Source organism: Bos taurus, chromosome 16 (assembly GCF_002263795.3).
Source record: "Bos taurus isolate L1 Dominette 01449 registration number 42190680 breed Hereford chromosome 16, ARS-UCD2.0, whole genome shotgun sequence".
Taxonomy (NCBI): domain Eukaryota; kingdom Metazoa; phylum Chordata; class Mammalia; order Artiodactyla; family Bovidae; genus Bos; species Bos taurus.
Window position 1 is genome coordinate 66,975,799 of NC_037343.1, and position 26,579 is coordinate 67,002,377.

General features: G+C 38.5%; 1 protein-coding gene across 3 annotated transcripts in view; it reads left to right on the forward strand.

Moving 5' to 3' along the window:
- The window catches only part of HMCN1 (hemicentin 1), a 540,104-nt gene that overhangs the window by 270,167 nt on the left and 243,358 nt on the right, over positions 1-26,579 (forward strand). For all 3 annotated transcript variants that reach the window (XM_010813560.4, XM_024976236.2, NM_001192537.3), the window contains exons 16-23: positions 3,666-3,860; positions 7,200-7,295; positions 8,393-8,520; positions 9,843-9,987; positions 16,138-16,250; positions 19,024-19,183; positions 19,805-19,973; positions 24,430-24,557. In XM_010813560.4, coding sequence (XP_010811862.2) covers positions 3,666-3,860; positions 7,200-7,295; positions 8,393-8,520; positions 9,843-9,987; positions 16,138-16,250; positions 19,024-19,183; positions 19,805-19,973; positions 24,430-24,557 — 1,134 coding nt within the window. The remainder of the gene's footprint in view (positions 1-3,665; positions 3,861-7,199; positions 7,296-8,392; positions 8,521-9,842; positions 9,988-16,137; positions 16,251-19,023; positions 19,184-19,804; positions 19,974-24,429; positions 24,558-26,579) is intronic.

Genomic DNA, 26,579 nt, shown 5'->3' on the forward strand with positions numbered 1-26,579 from the left:
ACAGAGTGCCATGTTAGTTGCTATAGAAGATAAAAACATGGTTGCAAATATAAATTCTCTGCAGAAAGTCAAATGTGTAGTCTAGTAAGAGACTGAATGGAGCCATTGCCATGCGAGTGATATAGAGTGAGTTCTCTGAAACCTCAGAGAGGGAAAAAAATCATATCCATTTAGGATGGTAAGACAGGTGATTGAGGAAGGGCCTTTTGAACTGCATTCAAGAACCCATAGTATTTCAATAGCCAGAGAACAACTTCATACATTGCATTTGAAAGGAGTAGTCTTGGCACAGGTGCTGATTTGAGAAAGGTCAGTCTTTGCCTGGAGTACATTCTGATTGTCCAGAGAATAAGATTTGTATAGAGAACTAATGGAAAATAGGGCTACAAAGTTAACCTGGGCTAAGGGACCTCCTTTAATAAAGCACTAATGCTACCTGGGAGACAAGTGTACACCCAAGTCCCAGAATTACCATTTAGAAGGAGAGAAGTGATCTCCACACCTACTTTTACCAGGTGGAAAACAGCTTGAATTTGGGCATTTATAAGAACCCATAGAAAAGACTGGCTGACAAAATGATAAAGAACTGTGACTCTGGAGTCAGATCAGTCTGATTTTCACTACTAGTTCCATTGTTCAGCTCCATGTGACACTTAGCAGATTAACCGTCTCTGTTTCAGCTTCTATAAAATTGGGATAATAACAGGATCTGCCTCATAGGGATATTATGAAGATCAAATGAGATAATTAATGAAGAGGACTTAACCAAGTCTCTGGCTCTATATGCTATAGTTGTTGCAATTCATAACCAATGTTTAATCTTCACATTATTAAGGAGACCTTCTTAGGGTACTTCCTCTATATTGAACAGGCTTCATCTTACCTCTAAAAGTATCTTATATGTTTCTCCTTGCCTGATGCCTCACACATCATTACTCATAAGTTCTGTGGGATATACTGAGAGCCATCTATTCAGGCTTGCTGACAGCATCCTCCCTATCTGGCATTCCTGTGTTTTCCAAGGTAGGTCTGTTAACCTCTCATTTTCCCTTCTGGCTTCTGTGGTTACCTAAATTATGTAGATAACTGTGGATTTCTTATCTGTAATTTTATAATTTCTGAATCATTTCTTAACTCTAAGATTAATCACTCCCTAGGCTCCATTTATCAAAAGCTACCCTGTAAATTTAAATTACTGATTTTTAAGCTTCAATTTCTTTAACTCAAAAATACACAAAAAATATATATATAAAAGATATTGAGAAGCAAGAATGTGATATACACCAATAATATAATTGAAGATTAAATTCTGTCTGCTTGTTAGATAGTGGTCTATTAAAGAATAAACCCTGATATGAATTGATTTATTTAAAAATTCCACAAAAAGAAGTAAGTTTTGGAAATTGTCTAAAGTATTTCTTTACAAAGCAGACTTATTTATTAGAAAATTTAAAGTTTTGAGGAGTGTGGCATAAACTAAAAGGCAAATTCCAGAAATGAAAGATTCTCTTTAGTTAAGGAAATCCTGATTTAAATTGTCATGGCTTCTATCTTATCACATTAAGGCAATAGTTGGACTTCCTTATGCCTCTATTCATTTATTAAGAAAATGTGTTTTTAATAGCAGACAAGAATATTTAAAACAGATATTTATAGTAGTATATGAACAATAAGTTGATTCAAATTCAATCTGTTGTTTGTTTATTAAATTCAGTTCAGTTTAGTCGTTCATTTGTGTCCAACTCTTTGCGACCCCATGGACTGCAGCACGCCAGGCTTCCCTGTCCATCACTAACTCCCGGAGCTTGCTCAAACTCACGTCCATTGAGTCAATGATGCCATCCAACCATCTCCTCCTCTGTTGTCCCTGTCTCCTCCCTCCTTCGATCTTTCCCACCATTGGTGCCGGGGTCCAGCCCCAGCTGATCCAGGGTATTCGAAGGAGAGACGGCCTAGGCGACTATTTATATGCTAATTAGAGATATAAAGAATAATAGAGTGAGGATAGCTCAGTAGGAAAATTCAGTGGAGAAAAGAGGCTGAGTAGCTTGGTTTACGCGGGAGACCAATAAAACTTCAAGACAAGAAGTTTGCACCACTTACATAGGCCTCAGGCGCCCTCTCGAATAGCGGAAGGTGCCTCACCCTAGACACCTTCTCGAGTGGGTCTTAGAAGCCCAGACATAATTAGTAAGCGTGGTGGGTTCCGCACTCCAGATGGAGACTTCAGCCAGAATGTGAAAAGAATGACATGGGGAGACCAAGCGCTGGTGAGCAAGGCCCGTAGCTTTATTTTTAACAGGGGCTTATATACCCTAAGTTACACATAGAGGATAATAGGGGATGCAAAGTCAGCAGTCTTTGATTCTTATCAAAAACCAGGGTTTCTTTCCTGCAAATTTATCGTATACAAATGGTTTAGGTGATTTACATCATCTTCTGGCCAGAAGGCCTACTAACATTTTATGACTCTTGACAAGGACTTATTAACAAATACTTATTTTCTCTAAGAGTAATTATTTTAAGGTTTGGCGCCATCTTCCGAAGATAAAATTGCATTCCTATAGGGTGGATGTGTAATGGGTTTACAACAAAGAATTTATTACCTTAAGGGTCTAAAGTTACTAACACCAAGGCCACTACTTATTTTTTCTGCATACCAACTATATTAATTAATACACATTCAAGGATACAATTCAGGGGATGTGAAAACTTGGCAACAAACATTTGCTCATCAATGAAATCCTTTACTAGTTTATTCTGACAGTTTCTAACTCTCTGAGAGGCTCTAAGCTATTTGAATATCTTAAGCTTCCCGTGCCTCTCGAGGCTGGGAGACTGTAAACAATCGTATGCATAGCTGTAGGAGTCCAGGTAAACTTGTCAGGCGAGTTAGAGAGCCATCTGAGGGGTTTGGATTTAAACACTCCTAATTGCCCAGGAACTTTATTAATTGGAGCTGTAAGTTAACTCTTTGACAGAGCGAGATGGTGGTAGGGGACAGCCCCCAGTAAAGTCAGAGGTGAGAGCGCAAAGCAATAAAGTAGGCAGACTCTGGTTTTTTGGGGGAAGATGCTCGAGAATATCCGGGCGGACTCCTGAGGTTCGATCCTGCCTTTGCGTATGCCGAGCCTCCTTCCTCATGACCTTTGTCACGAGCGGAATGCCTCACCGGCTCCCGGCACATTGGGATCTTTTCCAGTGAGTCAGTTCTTCACATCAGGTAGCCAAAGTATTGGTGTTTCAGCTTCGCATCAGTCCTTTCAATGAATATTCAGGACTGATTTCCTTTAGGATGGACTGGGTGGATCTCCTTGCAGTCCAAGGGACTCTCTAGAGTCTTCTCCAACACCACAGTTCAAAAGCATCAATTCTTTGGCACTCAGCCTTCTTTATAGTCCAACTCTCACATCCATACATGACCACTGGAAAAACCATAGCCTTGACTAGCCGGACCTTTGTTGGCAAAGTAATGTCTCTGCTTTTCAATATGCTGTCTAGATTTGTCATCACTTTCCTTCCAAGGAGCAAGCATCTTTTAATTTTGTGGCTGCAGTTTACTCATACTGTTTATTAAATTAGCTATAAATTAATATCTATTTCATGTGCCTGTATACGATACCAATAACTGTTTTTTTTTTTTTTTCATTTTAAATATCTTCCAGCACCTCCAGTTTTTATACAAGAACCTACTGATGTATCTGTGGAGATTGGCTCAAATGTGACATTACCTTGCTATGTCCAGGGTTATCCAGAACCAAAGATTAAATGGCGAAGAGTAGACAACATGCCCATCTTCTCAAGACCTTTTTCAGTGAGTTCCATCAGCCAACTAAGAACAGGAGATCTCTTTATTTCAAGTAGGTTAAAGGAAATATATTTTATACAAATATGTACATTGAAAGTATACATTTTTTATACATAGGCCTTGATATGTTCAAAATAGTAACTTAATCTTACCAACACATTTTGTGTTTGTTGAATTTCATTTTAAAATAATACTGAACTCATGCCTGGGATTTATCGTAAATGAATAGCATTTTATTCAATTTTATGTTGTTACTGTATCATAAAGACTTATGAAGCAGTATGTCTTGTTTATAGCTCAGTTTCCTATTACAAATAGAGTCAACCTGGGCCTGTAGGTAGATAAGTAATCATGTCTTATTTACTCTTGTACCAACTGTTGTATAGAGAGGTAAAATATTACTAGTAGTTAGTTAATATTAATTGTTTGGGGCCAAGAATTCATAATCACATGCATAGGGACCCTATTGACTATCGATTTTGACTAAAAACTATCTATCTGGAGCAAAACATTTTTTAAAAAGTCAAATATTCCATCATCTCAACCTTTTACTGATAATCTCTTAAGCATTCAGATATTTGTAAACTCTTAGTACTTTTTCAAATATTGTTAAGAATATTTGGATAATGGCATAAGAGGAGTAAAAACAATTCAATGATTAATTGACTTTTTTTAAAAAATGCGTTTTAGGGTATTTTGTAGAAAGCCCCCCCATAAGTGATTTTCCTGTTTATTAACAATGTCAAATGTACATTAACCTCTCTTAAAGTTTCAGTACAAATTAAACTAATTACAAGCACTTACGTGTTCAGCTTTGTGCTAGTCTCTATGGTGAAGACTGAAGTCAAAATGGGGATCCTCCCTCAGATATTTTATAATCTACTGTCTGCCAAGTGGCCATATTAGTACATATGAGAATTACTCAATAGATGGGTCATATTGTACAGAACCTGAAATGTGCAGGTGAAGAAATGTAGTTGGTAAGGTAGCAAATAGCCCCCCAAGCTTCCTAGGCAGGAAAAGGCATGTGAAAGTACTGTTTCAGAACAGCTCCTCTGCAGGATAGAGGAGACATGTGCTAGAATGAAGAATAGAGAAGCTCACACAGGTAGGTTGACACAGTGGTGATGAGAAACAGCCCAGAGGGAAACAAAAAGACTTGAAAACAAATCAGTTGGTGGAAATGAAAGAAAAGAAAAAATAAGCAAGGGCAGTGTATTCATCAGTGGTTGCCCATTTGCTCAAAGTAAATTATCTAAAAGGAAGCTAGCAATTAGAAATTTAGTTCTCAGTGGTATTTTGTATTTCTCTTCAAAATAATCTGAATTGATAATATGAAAAATATCTTGGTTAGAAATAATCTCCAACTTATTAACCAGGTGGTTTGCCAAAGTTGCCTTGGCAAATGAATGTTTGCTAATTTTGAGAGTACATGCCATCAGCATTTACCAGATGCAATTCTATAGTTACATGCATGTGGTTAACAGAGTAGAAACTTGGTCAGCACTCTTTGAGATAGGAGGGACGTATTCATAATGGAAAACTATTATTTTTTCTCTGTCAGTGTCTTATCAATAGATTAAAATGTGCTTATTTTAGTTAAGATATTTGCAAAGATGACAGTCAGTCCCCTATTTAAAACCTTCTTTTGACTTCCCAGTTGTTCATAAGATAAAACTATGCTTTTTAAAAGGCAGCAGTCTGCCTCTTTATCTTTAGGCTCCTGATTATGTCCACACAACCTGTAACCCAGTAATCCTTCCCCTTATCCCCAACACAATCTTTAATTTAAAATATTTCATAAATATGCTTTTAATTACTCTGAAAATTTTATATATTTGACTGACCTACATAATAAAAAAATTTAACATGCAAATTTAGTACAAAAGAAAACAAAGTAATTTTTCTTAAAATAATTCATATTTCAGTAGATAAATGGGCTTCCCTGGGGTGGCTCAGCGGTAAAGAATCTGCCTGAAATGCAGGAGACCCAGGTTTGATCCCTGGGTTGGGAAGATCCCCTGGAGGAAGGGCATGGCAACCCACTCCAGTACCCTTGCCTAGAGCATCCCATGGATAGAGGAGCCTGGTGGGCTGCAGTCCATAGGGTCACACAGAGTTGGACACAACTGAAGCGACTCAGTAGCAGCAGCAGCAATAGATAAATATCCAGGCAGTGCTCACAGAGTATGCATACATGTTTATTTACATCACCATGAATTTGACAGCTAAAATGTAGAGTGATAAAGGAATATGGATTGATGACCCAGACACCCTAGGCTGATTCTAAAATGGTATACAATTTTGGAAAAGTTCTTTCTTTCTTCCACTTAAACAGGATTAGGTTGTAGGCTCAAATAATTATAAACAAAGTCATCAAATCCAAAAATTTCCAGTGGGGCCTTCGAAAGTCTTGCTGAACTTGGGATATTATGCCTATTGCGAATCCATCCCCCGCATTGTCTGCCTAGTTGTCGCCAGTAGACACTCCTTATCATTTGCTGTTGTTATTTTAAATCATGTCTGACTCTTTATGACCCCATGGACTGTATCCTGGTAGGTTCCTCTGTCCATGGGATTTTCTGGGCAAGATTACTGGAGTGCATTGCCATTTTCTCCTCCAGGGGCTCTTCCCGACCCAGGGGTCAAATCCACATCTCCAGGTTTCCTGCATTACAGATGGATTCTCTACTGCTGAGTCACGGGTGAAGCCTCCCCTAATCATTGTACCAATGAAAACAGTCTCTCCTGCCAGCTTCCAAAATGTCCCCAGGGAGGTGATACATATTTCCATTCTTTGAACAGAGCATGATTTTTCAAGTCATGTTCTTGCCTTTGAGCCGATTGGGTTTGGACTGCCCTTCCTCTGTTCTACCTGTTGTTTAAGGTGTTTAAGGTATAGCTCAGGCTTCCCTCGTGGCTCAGAAGTAAAGAACCCACCTGCAATGCAGGAGGGGCTGGAGATATAGGTTCAATTCCTGGGTTGGAAAAATCCCCTGGAAGAGGAAATGGCAACCCATTCCAGTATTCTTGCTTGGGAAATCCCAAGGACAGAGGAGCCTGGCGGGCTACAGTCCATGGGGTTGCAAAGAATCTGACACGACTTAGCGCACACGCACATGCAGATATTAACTCCTATGTGACTCCTTCCCTAACTCCTCCCATGCCGTCAGACACTTCTGTCTCTCTGCTCAGACCAGACAGCTCATGGTCTGAAGCTCAAGGGAGAGCATTTTCACACTGCAGTAGGATTGTTGTTTTCTATGTCTCTTTTCCTAGAATGGGAACTACCAGGCGGAAGTATCATACTTTCCACTCGCACATCTCAGCACTGTGACTCACATGTGGTTAATGGGTGGTGCTGAGTGAGTGAATCATCTCTTCTTTTTAGACTTATGGGCAAGTGATAAAGGAACATACATTTGTGAAGCAGAAAACCAGTTTGGAAAGATCCAGTCCCAGACAACAGTAACAGTGACAGGACTTGGTAAGATCAATGAAGTACTTAGCACACTTTTTGCAAACATCAGGCTTCTCTTACTACCTCATCTCTTCCTTGTACCATTTGAAAAAAAAAAAAAGGTAAGTATCTGATTGCAACATTAGCTGTCCTTCCCTTCTACCCTATTTTGTATTTCCTTGATGTTAAAAGTGGAAATAACCTTAGAGATATCCGCTTTAAGCTCCTTACCTTGCACCTGAAGAAATGAAGCTCAGTTGAATAAATTAAGTCTGAGTGTACACACACACACACACACACACACACACACAGGTGGTATTCTTTTCTAGTTCTTTTCTTTACACTTATCATTTTAGTCCACATGGAATGATTTCTGTGTGTGATATGAAGTAGGAATACCAAATCCTTTCTTTTCAAGTGGTAAGACTTTGGTACAGTATCTTTTATTGAATATTCTCTTCCCACTGATTAAAGTTCCCATTATCGAAGTCCCCATTTGGTCACACGCTTAAATTTATATTCGATGTCTGTTCATTGGAACAGCATGTACACATGCTTAAATTTTCCAAGAAGAATCTCTTAGGGCTTTTACTTTGGTTTTTACTTTACTAGGGCTTTTACTTTGACTCATGTTGAGTTTATTCATCAATTTCTAGAAAGGGATACGTTTACAAAGCCTCTGTGCCTTCTATCATTCTGTTTGCCTGAGCTGTTAGGACAGCCTCCTCCTAATCTCATCCCTTCTAATTGTCCCTTGTCCAATAAGTTCCCAGATGAATATTTGCTGATGATTCTACTTTTCTATTTATCGGTGCTTTCACTCACTCTCCATCTGTCTGTTGAATATTTTGCAAATTTCTTGGCTTGACTTTTCTGGCCTTTAAGCTGTAGACCTATTCTATGTAGCTTTCTTTACTTCTATACTATTACTTGTCCTCTTGCCAGTCTCTTTTGCTTAGAAGGGTCCTGTATCTCTATCTTCTAATTTGTGCATTTAAATATCTTGTTCTTGAAAACTCGGTTTTCTAATGGCTTCATTAGTAGTCATCTCGGTCTATAAAAGAATGGGCCTTTCTTTTGAGTGAAATAGGGCTGATGGCGGCTGTGTGTTCTCTCTGATTTAGTCGCTCCACTCATTGGAATCAGCCCCCCAGTGACCAGTGTAATTGAAGGACAGCAGCTTACTTTGCCTTGTGCTCTACTGGCTGGAAATCCTATTCCAGAACGTCGGTGGATTAAGAATTCAGCCATGGTAAGAGCATTTTAAATCCATGCTTTCCTATTCCTAATTTTCTTGAGTAAGAGGCAGTGTGTTTCAACCACTGAAATTTCAATAAAATAAATATGCAAACATTTAAAAAATAAATGTTTTTTCAGTATTAACATGTTTATGCAGTTTATATGATTTTGGAATTAATATGATGGAGAAATGGTCAATGGTGTAATTTTTATGATTTTGCATTAAACTCAGTGTTACTAGAAAATTCCAGAATATGTAAAAAATGAAGCAAGGATGAAGTTTGTTTTCATAGCATTTAAATATTTTATATCCTTCTTTGCAGGACATAATAAAATGTTAATATTCTCATAAAATTGTTTCATTTTATTTTATTTTATTTCATTTTATATTTTAATCTTTATTATTATCTTCAAACATTCTTTTACAGTGAACTATTTTACAGTGTGGATCAATTTTTTCTCATTGTTTTTCAAGGCATAACTTGTGATTATGAAGGAATTTGAAAAATTTTCACAGGTCTAAGGAATTATTCTGTAAACATCTATCTATGGCAATAAATTTTCATCTAGTTCAGAGCATTTTTCCTTCTGTTTTCCAGAATATTTAGACTTACTCTCCTGTTGACGTGCCAATTAAAAGTGAATTGAGTCCATGAAATAAGATGTAAAAATGATCACATTTGCATAAAAACCCGAGAAAAATTAGTGCACCTCACTCAATAATAAATGCCCTTATGACATAGGATGATACTGTTTGAACACTAAAGTACCCTGTGATTGAACAAAATACATAAATGGTACAGAGTTAGAGGTAATGATTATTAACAAACTGTCGTCACCCTTCTGTCATGTAGTTCCTGTATCATGCATTGACTTCTAATATTTGTATCTGAATAGAGTGGGTGTTGAGATCATTCTCTCAGTTTGAGTGATGCTTGATTCAAAATAAAAGTGTCAAATGGCTTGCAAATGGTAATCAAGTCTTCTTGAAAAAGAACAAATTAAGCCAATACTAAGAGTCAAATTTGGGTTCTGCATGATAACCAAAATTACAGAAACAGGGAATAAATGTTGTTTCTATTTCTTTCCCTTTCCAACATATGCATAATTCTGACAGATGTTAGTGGATAGAGTTTTTGGTGGTATATCACAATGACATACGAATGTTACGACGCTTGGTAACATTTTATGCTCATCATTTTTCACTTAAAGATGTTAAAATGAATTCGTTATTTTATAAGACATTTAATAACCCAGTTGGAAAAGAAAGCAGATCTGCTTTTGGCTTAGACACTATTGCCTTTTTAATTAAAAATGACTTTTTTTCCCTTCAAGTTGGTCCAAAACCCTTACATCACTGTACGCAGTGACGGGAGTCTCCATATTGAAAGAGTCCGCTTGCAGGATGGAGGCGAGTATACTTGTGTGGCCAGTAATGTTGCCGGAATCACCAACAAAACTACCACTGTGGACGTGCATGGTAAGAGGCGCACCCGTCATAATTTTTTCCCCAGTTCAGAACTGGGTCCATGTCTTTAAATCAAATCACTGTTCCTCTAATTATGAGAAGTAGATATCTTTCCTAATTGTTATTCTTAACAAAAAGCCTTATTTCTTGAACAGTATTTAACATTGTTAAGGCTGTTTCCAGATTTCCCTTTCCAGTGTACACAAAAAGATATTATTGGGGGTCACTAGCTGAGTCTGTCCAAGGGCTTTTGTAAGTGGTTTCTTAATTGATAAAAGTGAACTTAGCTCTCTTTTAAATGTATGTTTAAAAATACATTTTAATTTCAGGCCAGCAGAACTTATTATACCATCCAAACTGCCTCTTCTTTTCAGATTGTGTAATGGCCATGTCCTTTCTAATAACCCCTTTTTGTGTTAGCTAGAAATGACCTAAACTTTTCTAAAGGCCATCTCATGTTCTCCAAACAATCTTTTTGCATGTTATAAAGGTCACAAATAAAAAACTCCAGAAGCTATCTTTTTTTCCATTCATGAGTAACCATTGTCAACTTTTTACATCTCAATAGACGACAGCTACATAGTTTAAGAAATTGTCATAATTTTTTAAAATATTTCCTTTGAAGACTTTGCAACATTGCTTTTCTAAAGTGTAGTATTAAAAACTAGCTCTGTGTACAGGGATGAAAGTAGAATAGAACATTTATTTTTAGTAGTTGATTCAGTCTTTTTTAGGGCCTGAATTGGACAATCCAGTAATTTCCAAATTTTGCTTGTTCTGTTGAAGTTTCCAGTGAATGCAGGCCATCTTCTTTTTACTGTCTGGTTTTCCTATAAATAGCCTCTTCCACCTCTTTCAGGCTCAGACCAATCTTCTGCCAATCTCCACCAACCTTGTATTAAATATTCTTGAAGAAATAATAAAGTAACACTAAAATAGTTAATGGTCCAAAAGAGTTAATACCTAATGCCAGCTTGTCTACAGTTGTGTTTCATCTATCAGTTCAGTTCAGTCGCTCAGTCGTGTCCGACTCTTTGCGACCCCATGAATCGCAGCACGCCAGGCCTCCCTGTCCATCACCAACTCCTGGAGGTCACTCAAACTCATGTCCATTGTGTCGCTGATGCCATCCAACCATCTCATCCTCTGTCGTCCCCTTCTCCTCCTGCCCCCAATCCCTCCCAGCTTCAGAGTCTTTTCCAATGAGTCAACTCTTCGCATGAGGTGGCCAAAGTACTGGAGTTTCAACTTTAGCATCATTCCTTCCAAAGAAATCCCAGGGCTGATCTCCTTCAGAATGGACTGGTTGGATCTCCTTGCAGTCCAAGGGACTCTCAAGAGTCTTCTCCAACACCACACCTCAAAAGCATCAATTCTTCGGCGCTCAGCCTTCTTCACAGTCCAACTCTCACATCCATACATGACCACTGGAAAAACCATAGCCTTGACTAGACGGACCTTTGTTGACAAAGTAATGTCTCTGCTTTTGAATATGCTATCTAGGTTGGTCATAACTTTCCTTCCAAGGAGCAAGCTTCTTTTAATTTCATGGCTGCAGTCACCATCTGCAGTGATTTTGGAGCCCCCAAAAATAAAGTCTGACACTGTTTCCACTGTTTCCCCATCTATTTGCCATGAAGTGATGGGACCAGATGCCATGATCTTCGTTTTCTGAATGTTGAGCTTTAAGCCAACTTTTTCACTCTCCTCTTTCACTTTCATCAAGAGGCTCTTTAGTTCCTCTTCACTTCCTGCCATAAGGGTGGTGTCATCTACATATCTGAGGTTATTGATATTTCTCCCGGCAATCTTGATTCCAGCTTGTGCTTCTTCCAGCACAGCGTTTCTCATGATGTACTCTGCATATAAGTTAAATAAGCAGGGTGACAATATACAGCCTTGACGTAAAGGACAGAAATGATATGGACCTAACAGAAGCAGAAGATATTAAGAAGAGGTGGCAAGAATACACAGAAGAACTGTACAAAAAAGAGCTTCACGACCCAGATAATCAGGATGGTGTGATCACTCACCTAGAGCCAGACATCCTGGAATGTGAAAGTCAAGTGGGCCTTAGAAAGCATCACTACAAACAAAGCTAGTAGAGGTGATGGAATTCCAGTTGAGCTATTTCAAATCCTGAAAGATGATGCTGTGAATATCAGTGCTGCACTCAATGTGCCAGCAAATTTGGAAAATTAAGCAGTGGCCACAGGACTGGAAAAGTTCAGTTTTCATTCCAATCCCAAAGAAAGGCAGTGCCAAAGAATGCTCAAACAACTGCACAGTTGCATTCATCTCACATGCTAGTAAAGTAATGCTCAAAATTCTCCAAGCCAGGCTTCAGCAATATGTGAACCGTGAACTTCTTGATGTTCAAGCTGGTTTTAGAAAAGGCAGAGGAACCAGAGATCAAATTGCCAACATCTGCTGGATCATGGAAAAAGGAAGAGAGTTCCAGAAAAACATCTATTTCTGCTTTACTGACTATGCCAAAGCCTTTGACTGTGTGGATCACAATAAACTGTGGAAAATTCTGAAAGAGATGGGAATACCAGACCACCTGACCTGCCTCTTGAGAAACCTGTATGCAGGTCAGGAAGCAACAGTTAGAACTGGACATGGAACAACAGACTGGTTTCATGTATGGCTAGAGCCCATACATTTCCCAGAGGGTGCTTATGGACTGGTTTGACAATTGACAATAGAAATGTACTCATGTCATCTTCCTTTTACTTCTAACAATTCCTAGAATCTTGTCTTGAGATGAATTCTGATGTAAATTTTCACGTGGGTCAGAGAGTGACATGATTAGTTGTAAAGTTGGCCAGACCCAAGGAGTTGGAGAAGACCGACAAACCAATGGTATGGTTTATCAAGATAAAGGAAATTTAACAGTGAAAAGTTAAAGAGGTCATTTGAGAACATTGTTTCATCCATCGTAGTCCAAAATGAATAACTGATTTAGTTCATAAGTTTAAGAAAAAATTAACCCAGCCATTTGACATGGACTAAACCAACCAGCTATCCAGAGGAAAGATTTGTCTTTGAGTTGGATGTGATGCAGTATTATAGTTTTTCTATACCTCTGTATATATGTGAATTTCATCACTCTGCCTCTCCACTTTTAAGAATATTTATTATACCCTGAGATAAACCATACTGGAAAAGAATAAAGGAAGATATATATATATATATAAATGAGTCACTTTGCTCTTTATGAGAGAGTAACACAACATTGTAAATCAACTATACTTTGGTTTAACCAATTAAAAAATATAGTAAAGGCATCAATGAATTCTTAAAATAATTGTATTAATGAATGCACATACAAATGCAAATTAAAATGACAAAGCATTTCATTGTTATGTTCATTTACATAGATTGACAATCTGGAAAGGAAAACCTCTTCCATACTCAAGTGTCATCAGATTTGAAAACTGGTGCCTGCATTTATAGCTGACATTTGCCTTTATACCTGTCAAACTTAATATGCATTTAAGCAAATGGCTTATTCCACATTGCCGCGAAATGACAGCAAAGTTGAAAGTTGACTATTCCGTGATAATTCTGGGAATTAAATTTCTCGCTTTAAAGAGTAGCCCGACATTCTCGTTTAGGGCTAGGAATTTGCTGCCACTTCTTCAAGAAGATATTTTCTAAGGAATAAGACTAGTCTTAGGAAAATGCAAGTATGGAACAAAGCTAATCTAAGCTTTTCCAAAAGGAAGCTTTTGCACTGAGGTCTCTGGTATCTCTTGTCTGGTTAACTTCAACTCCAGGGTAGCTGGGATCATTCTAAGGATATTTGACTTAAAGACAAGAGATACAGTGAGTGCTTGAGCCCTAGAGAGCAGCTCCATCTTTCAGGGGAAGGAAAGGAAATGCCTGGTGTATATATATATACATGCGCTTTTATGATGTTCACTGTGCTGCGTTAGGAACTTTCACATATGAGAGCGTCTGTAATCAAATTCATTATTTTGAGAACATCAAATAATGGTAATTTTTTGTATCCAGAGAGGTTATAACTGGGCTTCCCTGGTGGCTCAGATGGTGCAGGAGACCCAGGTTCAATCTCTGGGTCAGGAAGGCCCCCTGGAGAAGGGAATGGGAGCTCACTCCAGTATTCTTGCCTGGAAAATCCCATGGACAGAGAAGCCTGGTGGGCTACAGTTCATAGGGTCACAAAGAGTCAGACATGACTGAGAGACTAACACTGGTTATGATTAGCAGATTTACACAGAATGAAATGATAAAACCTTCTCTTTCCTATTGCTTCACTCATTAGTGTCAATTCTTCAGTTGCTTTCTAAAATCAAAAGGTATGCCATTTTTCCTAGCAAAAAATATCAACTTAGAATCTTGTATTTTAGACTTTTATTTTTTTAATTTTTTTATTTTTTTTTTTTTTGCTTTTTATTCTTTTTTTTTTTTTTTTATTCTTCCAATTTTATTTTATTTTTAAACTTTACATAATTGTATTAGTTTTGCCAAATATCAAAATGAATCCACCACAGGTATACATGTGTTCCCCATCCCGAACCCTCCTCCCTCCTCCCTCCCCATACCATCCCTCTGGGCCGTCCCAGTGCACCAGCCCCAAGCATCCAGCATCGTGCATCGAACCTGGACTGGCAACTCGTTTCCTACATGATATTTTACATGTTTCATTGCCATTCTCCCAAATCTTCCCACCCTCTCCCTCTCCCACAGAGTCCATAAGACTGTTCTATACATCAGTGTCTCTTTTGCTGTCTCGTACACCGGGTTATTGTTACCATCTTTCTAAATTCCATATATATGCGTTAGTATACTGTATTTATGTTTTTCCTTCTGGCTTACTTCACTCTGTATAATAGGCTCCAGTTTCATCCACCTCATTAGAACTGATTCAAATGTATTCTTTTTAATGGCTGAGTAATACTCCATTGTGTATATGTACCACAGCTTTCTTATCCATTCATCTGCTGATGGACATCTAGGTTGCTTCCATGTCTTGGCTATTGTAAACAGTGCTGCGATGAACATTGGGGTACACGTGTCTCTTTCCCTTCTGGTTTCCTCAGTGTGTATGCCCAGCAGTGGGGTTGCTGGATCATAAGGCAGTTCTATTTCCAGATTTTTAAGGAATCTCCACACTCTTCTCCATAGTGGCTGTACTAGTTTGCATTCCCACCAACAGTGTAAGAGGGTTCCCTTTTCTCCACACCCTCTCCAGCATTTATTGCTTGTAGACTTTTGGATCGCAGCCATTCTGACTGGTGTGAAATGGTACCTCATAGTGGTTTTGATCTGCATTTCTCTGATAATGAGTGATGTTGAGCATCTTTTCATGTGTTTGTTAGCCATCTGTATGTCTTTTTTGGAGAAATTGTCTATTTAGTTCTTTGGCCCATTTTTTGATTGGGTCGTTTATTTTTCTGGAGTTGAGCTGTAGGAGTTGCTTGTATATTTTTGAGATTAGTTGTTTGTCAGTTGCTTCATTTGCTATTATTTTCTCCCAATCTGAAGGCTGTCTTTTCACCTTGCTAATAGTTTCCTTTGATGTGCAGAAGCTTTTAAGGATAATTAGGTCCCATTTGTTTATTTTTGCTTTTATTTCCAATATTCTGGGAGGTGGCTCCTAAGGCCTTTCAAGTATAACTTTTGAATTCCTTTTGAGAAAACAGATTCTATTTTCAAGGTTAAATTTAGTAGCTTGCTAAGTTATTCTTGTGTATAGACAAATAGATATTTAATGTGTAGTACTTAAATAGTCCATTCCTCTGGAGGTGAGTTTAAGTCAGCTCAGTGCAGCTTAATGTGTAATGCACAATGGTGAAAGATACACGTTAAATGTGTAACTCTTAGGGTGTAGTTCTATCTTGAATTTCTGGAAAATAAAGATTTCCTTCAATCCTCTCACATTTTTGTTAGAAAAATCAACCATATTACACATAATTTGCTACTTCATTTTAAGATTTTATTTAAATCGTTCAGATTGTAACTGTTGTATTTACTTTATTACACTCCCTTCCAAATGACCCTACATTTTAACAGAAAAGATTCTTTGCTAGTTCGTCTAAATATTCGGTTTGTTATGAAAAAGTTCAGCTTTAAACTTGTAAGGCAAAATGGAAGGGTAGGTGCTCAGATTTTGCATATTGCTTCCTTTTCCAGTTCTGCCAACCATTCAGCATGGACAGCAGATCCTCAGTACCATCGAAGGCATTCCAGTAACTTTACCGTGCAAAGCAAGTGGAATTCCCAAACCATCTATTGCCTGGTCCAAGGTAAAGGATGCATTTAGTGGTGTTTGTTAATGACATGTGCTGTAACAAGAGCATTTGAATATTTTTAGTCATACATGGAACTTGTCGCTCTCCTATAGGACCTTGCGGAAAGGAAAAACCACGCCGTCTTCTTCTTGGAAGGGACCTTAACATGTCCTTAGTGCATTCACCTATTTAACCCTTAAGTAGTGTTCACACAACAGAGAACATTAATATAGCACATGCTGTGGGCTAGGCATTTTTCTCAGCACTTCACATGTTTCAGCAGATCCTCTTTTTATTCTCTGTCAGTGTTTGATTTTGACTTCAGTGTAGCTGTGGTGGACAGCTCCATGCTGTCTGCCAGGGTCACCCCTCATGCATGTACCTGTCTGGTCTGGGGACTCAGGATTTTCTTCAAGCCCCACAGGGTCATGCAGCCTGCTACTCGAGTGGTCAGGAAGTGCAGGAACATTAACTCCTGGGAGGGGGAGATGTCCCAAATACATGCCCCACTTCTCATCTGTCAGGAGAACCCTTCTGAGGTGTATATGCATAGTGTCTCAGAGGGTCACCAGCACACACTGAGCTTATAAACCCAGAACCAGAGGAAACCAGGGCAGTGAAACCCTTTATTAGCCTTCCTTCCTCCTTGCATCACTCTCCGACCCTCCTCTTCAAGGCTCTGAGAGTCACTTTCCAAGTAAGTTCCCTGAGTCCAAATCTTTGTCTTGGAATCTACTCTTCTCAAAGCCAAAACAAGACAGATATGTGAACTTGTGTGGACTTTGCTAGTGACTTGGTGGTGAAGAATCCACCTGCCAATGTAGGAGACACGGGTTCAATCCCTGGGTCAGGAAGATACCCTGGAAAAGGAAATGGCAACCCATGGCCTGGGAAGTCCCATGGACAGAGGAGCTTGGCGGGATGCCATCCGTGGGGTTGCAGAGTCAGACATGACTGAACAACTAAACAACCACAACAAGAGTGAAGTCGTTTCTCCCCACTCTGTATTCCCTGTTATGACATTTTATGGTTTTTCCCTGCAGTAAGGAAAAACGCATTTTCTGACAAAGTCCTTTCCATATTTTAACAGCTTCGAAGATGGCATATGTAATTAAATCTGGTAGAGAGAAAATAATGTAAAATGATGGCATAATAATGAAACACGGTGTTTGTAGAATTAGTACACAACCAGAGTATTTTGCCTTAACATCTAATTTTTAAAAACTTTATATTTTATATTGAAGTATAGCCGGTTAACAATGCTGTGATAGATTCAGGTGAGCAGCAAAGGGACTCAGCCATACCTGTGCATGTGTCCATTCTCCCCCAAACGCCCCTCCCATCCAGGCTGCCACATAACATTGAGCAGAGTTCCCTATACAGTAGGTCCTTGCTGGTTATCCATTTTAAATATGGCAGTGTGTATGTGTCCATCACAAATTTCATAACTATCCCTTCCCCCGGTACTTCCCTCTTGATAACCATAAGTTCATTTTCTCAGTCTCTGAGTCTGTTTCTGATTTGTAAATAAGTTCATTTGTATCATTTCTTTTTCATATTCTTCGTATAAGGGATAGCACACAATAATTCTCTTTGACTTACTTCGCTCACTGTGACAATTTCCAGGTTGACCCATGTCGTTGCAAATGGCACCAGTTCATTCTTTTTGATGGCAGAGTAATATTCCACTGGGAGAAGGCAATGGCACCCCACTCCAGTACTCTTGCCTGGAAAATCCCACGGACGGAGGAGCCTGGTGGGCTGCAGTCCATGGGGTCGCAAAGAGTCAGACACGACTGAGCGATTTCACTTTCACGCATTGGAGAAGGAAATGGCAACCCACTCCAGTGTTCTTGCCTGGAGAATCCCGGGGATGGGAGCCTGGTGGGCTGCCGTCTATGAGGTCGCACAGAGTCGGACATGACTGAAGCGACTTAGCAGCAGCAGTATTCCATTGTATGTATTTATCACATCATCTTTATCCATCCAGGACATCTAGGTTGCTTTCATGTCTTGGCTATTGTAAACAGTGCTGCAGTGAACGCTGGGGTGCGTGTATCCTTTTGGACCGTGTTTTTCTCCAGATAGCCATAACATCTAATTTTATACTTCTAAAAGTCTCTGAAATATAGAGAAGTTGGTTTTGATATCTGTAAATTAAATTGAAAGGCTCAGATTCCTGCACAAAAGTACGGTGGTGAAGCTGACTCCACAAACTGCACAGTGTCTGGTACTGAGAAGTTTAATTCATTTTAGGGAAATAAAAAATAAAATATTTCCCGAATGGCCTTTGTTCTGTGATAATACAATGGAGGTGAAGAGTTTGGCCTCCTGAGCCTGCCTGCCCAGGTTCAATTTCTAGTTCTACCAATGACTGACTCTTTCACCTTGGGCAAGCTATCCCACCAAGCTCCCAGAGTTAATACTTTCATCCGTAAAATAGGGATTGTCGTATTTACTACTCATAAGATTGTTGTAAGCATTACCATAGTTAATTGATGTGAAGTGTTCAAAACGGTGCCTATCTTAGCACAAACACCCATCCCATTTGCTACTTCCTCATCCTCTCCAGTTTTGGTAGTTCTAGAATGAAGGTGACCCGGTTTAGTAGGAAGAACTATCACCTTGGCATTATTTGTTTTTCTTACAAGGAACTTTGTTTAAGTTAGCCTCCTTTCAATCTAGTATTTTCTCCTTTAGAGATCCTTTTTTCTCCCTCTCTTCCTCTTCCAGACATTAAGTCACTCCTTTATTATCTTAAAAAACACTTCACTGTGTCCTTTTGCAGAAGGGCGAGCTGATTTTCACCAGCAGTGCTAAGTTTTCCGCAGGGGCTGATGGAAGTCTGTACGTGGTGTCCCCTGGGGGTGAGGAAAGCGGGGAGTATGTGTGCACCGCCACCAATGCAGCTGGCTACGCCAAAAGGAAAGTGCAGCTGACTGTCTATGGTGAGAGCCCCCGTGGACGACTGTTCTCTGATGCTGTGTGTCTGTGCCAAAACTCACATTTCTCTCCCAAATAACGTTACCAGAGGCCTGAACCCCTAAAGTGAACTACTCCCCCAAGTTTATAGTTTTTTACAAAAAAAAAAGTACCTTTCCTTCCAACCTACATCTCCTCTCTTTAGATTCTGATTTAAAGGGAGAAAAACGGTATAGCCTTTTGGAAAAAATTTAACGGTGTTTTTCCAAGGAGTATGCTTATGGCACCCAACCCTCTTTAGAAACACCACGTAGTTAAGGCTCCTAGCAAAGCTGAACCTCAGCTATGTCTTGGTCAGCGCTCTGCCTTGAGGGGTTGCTTTACATATGACACATTCTGAAAGGGCATTTTGGCAGACCTTTTCATTGTGTTGTGAAAGGAAGAGCTGAAAAGGAAAATGTTCTAGTCATTTTCCATTAAGGTCTCACAGTAAATGTTTATGGAAAGCTTTAGATATGTCCCCAAACTTTGAAATCAACAGAATCTTTTTGAAAATTATTTAAGAATGTTAGTGGTCCTGTTTTTAACTTAAAGTGTGCTTTGTTTCAATGTACTCTTTTCCCTTCCCAAACCTGTGTTTGTTTTAGTAAGGCCCAGGGTGTTCGGAGACCAAAGGGGACCATCCCAGGATAAGCCTGTTGAGATCTCAGTCTTTGCGGGAGAAGAGGTGACCCTTCCGTGTGAAGTGAAGGGTTTACCCCCACCCATCATTACTTGGGCCAAAGAAACCCAGCTCATTTCTCCATTCTCTCCAAGGTAGGAGACCTGGGATGAATTGTGACACGTGAAACAATCTCTTGGGACAGACAGCTGTTCAGGTTTTCAAATGTCTCAAAAGAGAAAAACACCAAACTTTTATTTTTATTTTTTATTAATTTTTATTGGAGTATAGTTACTTAACAATATTGTGTTAGTTTCTACTGTACAGCAAAGTGAATTGATTTTAACTATACATATCCCCTCTTTTTTAGATTTCCTTCCCATTTAGATCACCAGAGAACACTGAGTAGGATTCTCTGTGCTATGCAGCAGGTTCTCTTTAGTTATCTATTTTATGCACAGTATGAGTAGTGTATGTGTGTCGATATTCATCTCCCAGTTCATCCCATCCCCACTTTTCCCATTGGTGTCCATAAGTTACCTACATCTGTGTCCCTATTTCTGCTTTGCAGATATGTTCATCTGTACCATTCTTCCAGATTCCACATATAAGCAGTATCATTTGATATTTGATGCTACTTGTTTTTCTTTCTTACTTCACTCCATATGATAATCTCTGGGTCTATCCGCATCTGTGCAGATGGCACTATTTTGTTCCTTTTTATTGCCGAATAACATTTCATTGTATGTACGTACCACATCTTTATCCATTTCTCTGTCGGTGGATATTTAGGTTGCTTCCATGTCCTGACTATTGTAAATTGTGCTACAGTGAACAATGGGGTGCATGTATCTTTTTGAACTCTGGTTTTCTCTGAGTATCTGCCCAGGAGTGGGATTGCTGGGTCATATGATAATTCCATTTTTAGTTTTTTGAGGAACCTCCCTACTGTTCTCCATAGTGGCTGTACCAATTTACATTCCCAGCAACAGTGTAGGAGGGTTCACTTTTCTCCAGACTTTCTCCAGCATTTATTGTTTCTAGATTTTTTTCATGATGGCCATTCTGACCAAAGTGACGTGATACCTCATTGTAATTTTGATTTGCGTTTCTCTAATAATTGGTGATGTTAGGCATCTTTTCATGAGTTTGTTGGCCATCTGTGTGTCATCTTTGGAGAAATATCCATGAGATAGTTCCCTCAGAATGGGAGAAAATATTTTCAAACAAAACAACTGACAAGGATTAATCTCCAAAATATACAAACAGCTCATGTAGCTCAGTATCAAAAAAACAACCGAATCAAGAAGCCCAGTTTTTAAATTTGAGATAATTGATATTACACTGAGCCTACAGGAAACATGTAAACCATCTAAATCATTCTTTAAGAGCAGAAATGCTAAAACTGAGCTTTGACATAACTTCCCACTGGTACATTCTACAAGGTAGTTATGGAAATGGTTTGGATGTAGATTTGTATGTAGATTCTTGTTGGCACAAAGTGCGTATTATTTATAAAATTGCATTATACCCAGAGAAGCAATAAAACACAATAGGTTCTCTAATATCAAGGTTTTGACTTTCATTAGGTAGTTTTGTACAAATCTTCTTGATTAAAGCCCTTAAACAAACAAAGGTCCACTGAAAAAACATTTGATAGTCTAAGAGTCATGGAAAGCAGAATGCCAGAGACTTTCAGAGTACAACTTTTGTTGCCATGCAGGTGTGAGTTTAAATTTACCTCCACTACATAAAGCTTCTCTGAAACTTTGGCAGTTTTTTCAGTGGGTCTCTTTGAACCTCGACTTTTTGTTTATAGAATGAGGATAATTCCTGAAAGGATGATATAATATACATTCCATACTTCTCCTCTTGTTCTCAAAGAACGGTATCACTTACTATTTTAACTGAATATCATGCCAGAAGTTACCGGCAGAATAAGAGCTATAATTTCTAGCTATCTTCTCTTGGACTTGTTGATGTGTATAGTTTTGAAGCTATAAATTCATGCCACTCTAGTTTCCCTACCACTCTTGAGGGAAAAAAATAAACAATGAAGAACTATTTTATTATGTCTTTGAAAAAAGTAAGTGCCTTGACATTTCTGAATAGCAGACGTACCTTATTTCAGATGAGGCTGAAGTTTCATTGTTCCCCTTCTCAGTCAGTCTCCCTCCCCCTTCCCAGGAGCAAACATGGCCACAGACTTGATGTGTATCCAGACATACATCCTTAGAGAGTACAGAATATTTTCTCTGCTTTTAATTTTGTTTTCATGTACTTGTTTTCAGTTTACCATTGTAGCGTGTTATCTATTATTCTACTGCTTGCTTTATTGAGTCAACTTGTATCCATTTTTATGCATGTAGATTCAGTTTATTCATTTTCATTACCATACACATATTCTACGTTTTATTTAGACAGATTTCTCTCTTTATGCTCTGGTTTGTGTTTCTACATTTTATTCTTTTTTCCCCCTTGGCTTTAGAAACAAAACTTTTCAGGGAATATCTTTTTATGTCTCTCCTTGTATGCAGATACACGAGTTTCTTTGAGACTTGTACCTAGAACTGCAGTTTCTAGTTAGAATGAATCCCTATTTTGAGTTTTGTAGCCATTGCCTAACTGCCTTCTGAAGGGGCAATCCTGATTTATCTCCCACCTGCAGGAAATAGATGTACCTGGTGCAACAATGCGTGGTGATGACTGACTCAAAAGTTTTTGCCATTCATATAGGTGTGAATGGTATCTTGCAACTATCTTACTTTTCACCTGACTGAATTCCAGCGGGCCTAGAATGCTTGCTCTTGTTTGTTGGCCATTTTGTTGTTTGTGAATTGCATCTTTAAACCTGCTCCAGTGTTCTGGTGACTTGTTTTTCTTTTATTATTGAATGTAGAAATTTGGGTTTTGTTCTTAATAGCAATCCTTTGTCTCCTGTATGTGTTGAAAATATCTCACAATACTCCTAGACTTTCAAATTAATTTATATATGGTGTCTAGTTCCATCCCTGGGTCAGGAAGATCCCTTGGAGGAGGAAATGGCAACTCACTCCAGTATTCTTGCCTGGAGAATCCCATGGACTCAGGAGCCTGGTGGGCTACAGGCAGTGGGGTTGCTAAGAGTTGGACTGAGCATGACTGAGCATGCTAGGACTCACATACTGGTTGTACAGAATTTTACAATTTGCCTGTAGCTCAAGGTGTTTGTTTCAGTTCAGTTCAGTCACTCAGTCGTGTCCGACTCTTTGCGACCCCATGAATTGCAGCACGCCAGGCCTTCCTGTCCATCATCAACTCCGGGAGTTCACTAAGACTCACGTCCATCGAGTCAGTGATACCATCCAGCCATCTCATCCTCTGTCGTCCCCTTCTCCTCCTGCCCCCAATCCCTCCCAGCATCAGAGTCTTTTCCAATGAGTCAACTCTTTGCATGAGGTGCCCAAAGTACTGGAGTTTCAGCTTTAGCATCATTCCCTCCAAAGAAATCCCAGGGCTGATCTCCTTCAGAATGGACTGGTTGGATCTCCTTGCAGTCCAAGGGACTCTCAAGAGTCTTCTCCAACACCACAGTTCAAAAGCATCAATTCTTCGGCGCTCAGCCTTCTTCACAGTCCAACTCTCACATCCATACATGACCACAGGAAAAACCATAGCCTTGACTAGACGTACCTTTGTTGGCAAAGGTGTTTGTTTAGTAGATCATAAATAAAATTGCAATGTTTTATTGCAATATTTTAAGTTTGTTTTCACATTTTGGATTTTAATACTTCTGAATTTTTACTTTGTGTATAGTACTAGTTTGTGCTCTAATTTTATTTATTTTCCCATGTGGAGAGCCACTTGCCCAACACTAGTTTTGAATAGTCAGTCCTTTCCTAACTTTCTGTAACATCACCTCTGATATTATGTATTACATGTTGAGTTCTCATATATGCTCAAGTCTTCTGGTGGGGATGAGAGGGTCTCCATCTTTAACTGTTTATCCATTTGTCAGTCTCTGGGCCAATAGCACACTTTATCTGTCTTAACTTATAGAAATCCTGATAGTAGGTAGGTCTATTTGGCCCCTCCCTCTTAAGGCTATTTTAGTAAAGTGAACATAATAACATTTTATGTGTAGATCTGGTCTACCTAACTACATAAGAGGTGTGTGTGTGTGTGTGTGTGTGTGTGTGTGTGTATTCTCAATATATATTTGAGAACTGCATATGTACCTTGTTTTGTTTTTATTTTAGCACATAAAATTTTTAATGAAGCACTGGAGAAAAACTATAATGTGTTCAAAGTATCTTCAAAGTTTGTTAAAACATTTGCTTTGTAAAGCTATAACTTAGTAAAGCAAAGAGATGTACAATTATTTGACAATGTTACACCCTTAGATTAAATTTAAATGTGGAAGCAAATTGGTATTGGTGAGAATATCATACAGAATACATAGGATAATTATGAAAATTCCTGACTTTTAAGGTGCATAGAAATGACATTATAGATTGGAGAATGGTTTCAAAAACTGTTTGCAGAGTAATAATTTCACAGTGAATTGCAGTTGCTTAGGGGATATTTAAATTCTCCTATTTTATGGTCTGCCCTGTGGTTTCCTTCTCTTAGACACACGTTCCTCCCTTCTGGTTCAATGAAGATCACTGAGACCCGTGTTTCAGATAGTGGGATGTATCTTTGCGTCGCCACAAATATTGCAGGGAATGTGACCCAGTCTGTTAAATTAAACGTCCATGGTGAGTTTTGAAATGAAAGTATATGCTATCTGTGGACTAGCCACCAGGAAACCTGTTGTCCAGGAAACCTATTATCAGTTTCTCTGATAGTTATCCTCAAATTGTATATGGAGTAATTATACAAAAATTTTCTAAAATCTGAGACTCACAACTTTCTTTCATTAACTTTGAAAATGTTATCTCCTATCCATAAACAACTTTCCCCTTTTTCCTCAGGTGAACAGTATTTAAATTTTGGATCTAAGTTTTACCAGATGTCCATCCACAGATCATTTATAAGTATTGTTGATACACCGTAAAAAAAGAAATATGTTTAGGAACTTCCCTGGTGGTCCACTGGTTAAGAAACCACCTCCTAATGCACAGGACATGGGTTCAGTCCCTTTTTGGGGGACTAAGATTCCACCTGCTGCAGGGCAATTGAGACCCCCCCCCCACTTTAGAGCCCATGCTCTGCAACTAGAGAAAGCCCACATGATGCAATGAAGACCCAGTACAGCCAAAATAAAAAATATATAAGTGAAAATAAGTATATTCATTCTAAAAAAAAAATCAGTATATTCATTCTTTAAAAAAAAAAAGAAAGAAATGCATTTAGACTGGTAGCCTTTTGTGGAAGCAAATGCTCAAGGAAGGATTTAATAGCATTTAAACAGTCATTTTCAATGTTTATGGAGCTCAGTCACTGAAAACATTCTGCTCCTGGAGTTCTTTAACTATTTTACAAAATTTTCTTGGTAGTCTGCTTTCTTCCCCCAATTTGCCATAGTCTAATTACTCATTCATTCAACATATGCTTAGTGAGCACATATTCTAAGCCCTGCATTCAAATAAGACAAGAAATTTTCTCCCATGGTCTTGACCTGATTTCACTCTCAGATCAGTCACTACTCTAGTATCCTCTTGACTGTGGGATATAAAATCCACTGAGAGTTCTGTTAGTCACTAGTTCTAGGGTATTATGTAAAACCTACCCTCTTTTATCTTTAATGTTTTTTTCATAAAATATGATAATAATACAGACATATCTTGGAGATATTATGGGTTTGGTTCCAGAGAATCTCAGTAAAATGAATACAGCAATCAAGTGAGTCACACGGATGTTTTTGGTTTCCCAGTGCCTATAAAAATTATGTTTACACTATACTATAGTCCACTAAGTGTGCAAGAACATTATGGCTTTAAAAACAATGTACATGCATTGAGCATAATACATACAGTATTAATTTTAAAAATATCTAATTGCCGCTGCCAAGTCGCTTCAGTCGTGTCCGACTCTGTGCGACCCCATGGACTGCAGCCTACCAGGCTTCTCTGTCCATGGGATTCTCCAGGCAAGAACACTGGAGTGGGTTGCCATTTCCTTCTCCATCTTATTGCTAAAACTGCTAAACATCATTTGACAATGTAGGGTTGCCGTAAAACTTCCATTTGTAAAAAATTGCATTATCTGTAAAGTGCAATAAAGCAAAGCACAGTAAAAGTAAAGTGAAGTTTGCCTGTACTATCAGCTTAAAAGATTGTTGCCAATGAAACCTTTAGAATATCTTGGTTAAATATTAAGTTTTAACAAAAGGACAGAGAAATCGGGTTTTTCAGGGATGTAAAGTACATAAATTCTAATCATATCTTTAGGAACCAATTTTATTTTATAGTTCACAATGCGTGTATGTGGAACCTAACACTACTTTTGATAAACTATCTCATTTACATTTCTGAAGGAAGGTAGATAAAGGGAAATAATAGAAGTTCTATCTTGATTTTCTTCTCTGAAATAAGTGAACGCTATTATGAGAAATAGTTCTTACTGTCTGGTTAAACCTTCCACAAAGAGAACAGAAGCTAAGAATCCATGGAGAGAACCACTTTTTTACTCTATTACAGAAATCAACTGGATTGGCATTTTAGAGGCTTTTAAACCTTACGTTATTTATATAAGAAATCTGACATCCTTAAATGCTTAATATTCCTCAAGTTTGGAATGAGAAGTTTAAATTCATTCTTTCCCATAATCCTTGCAGT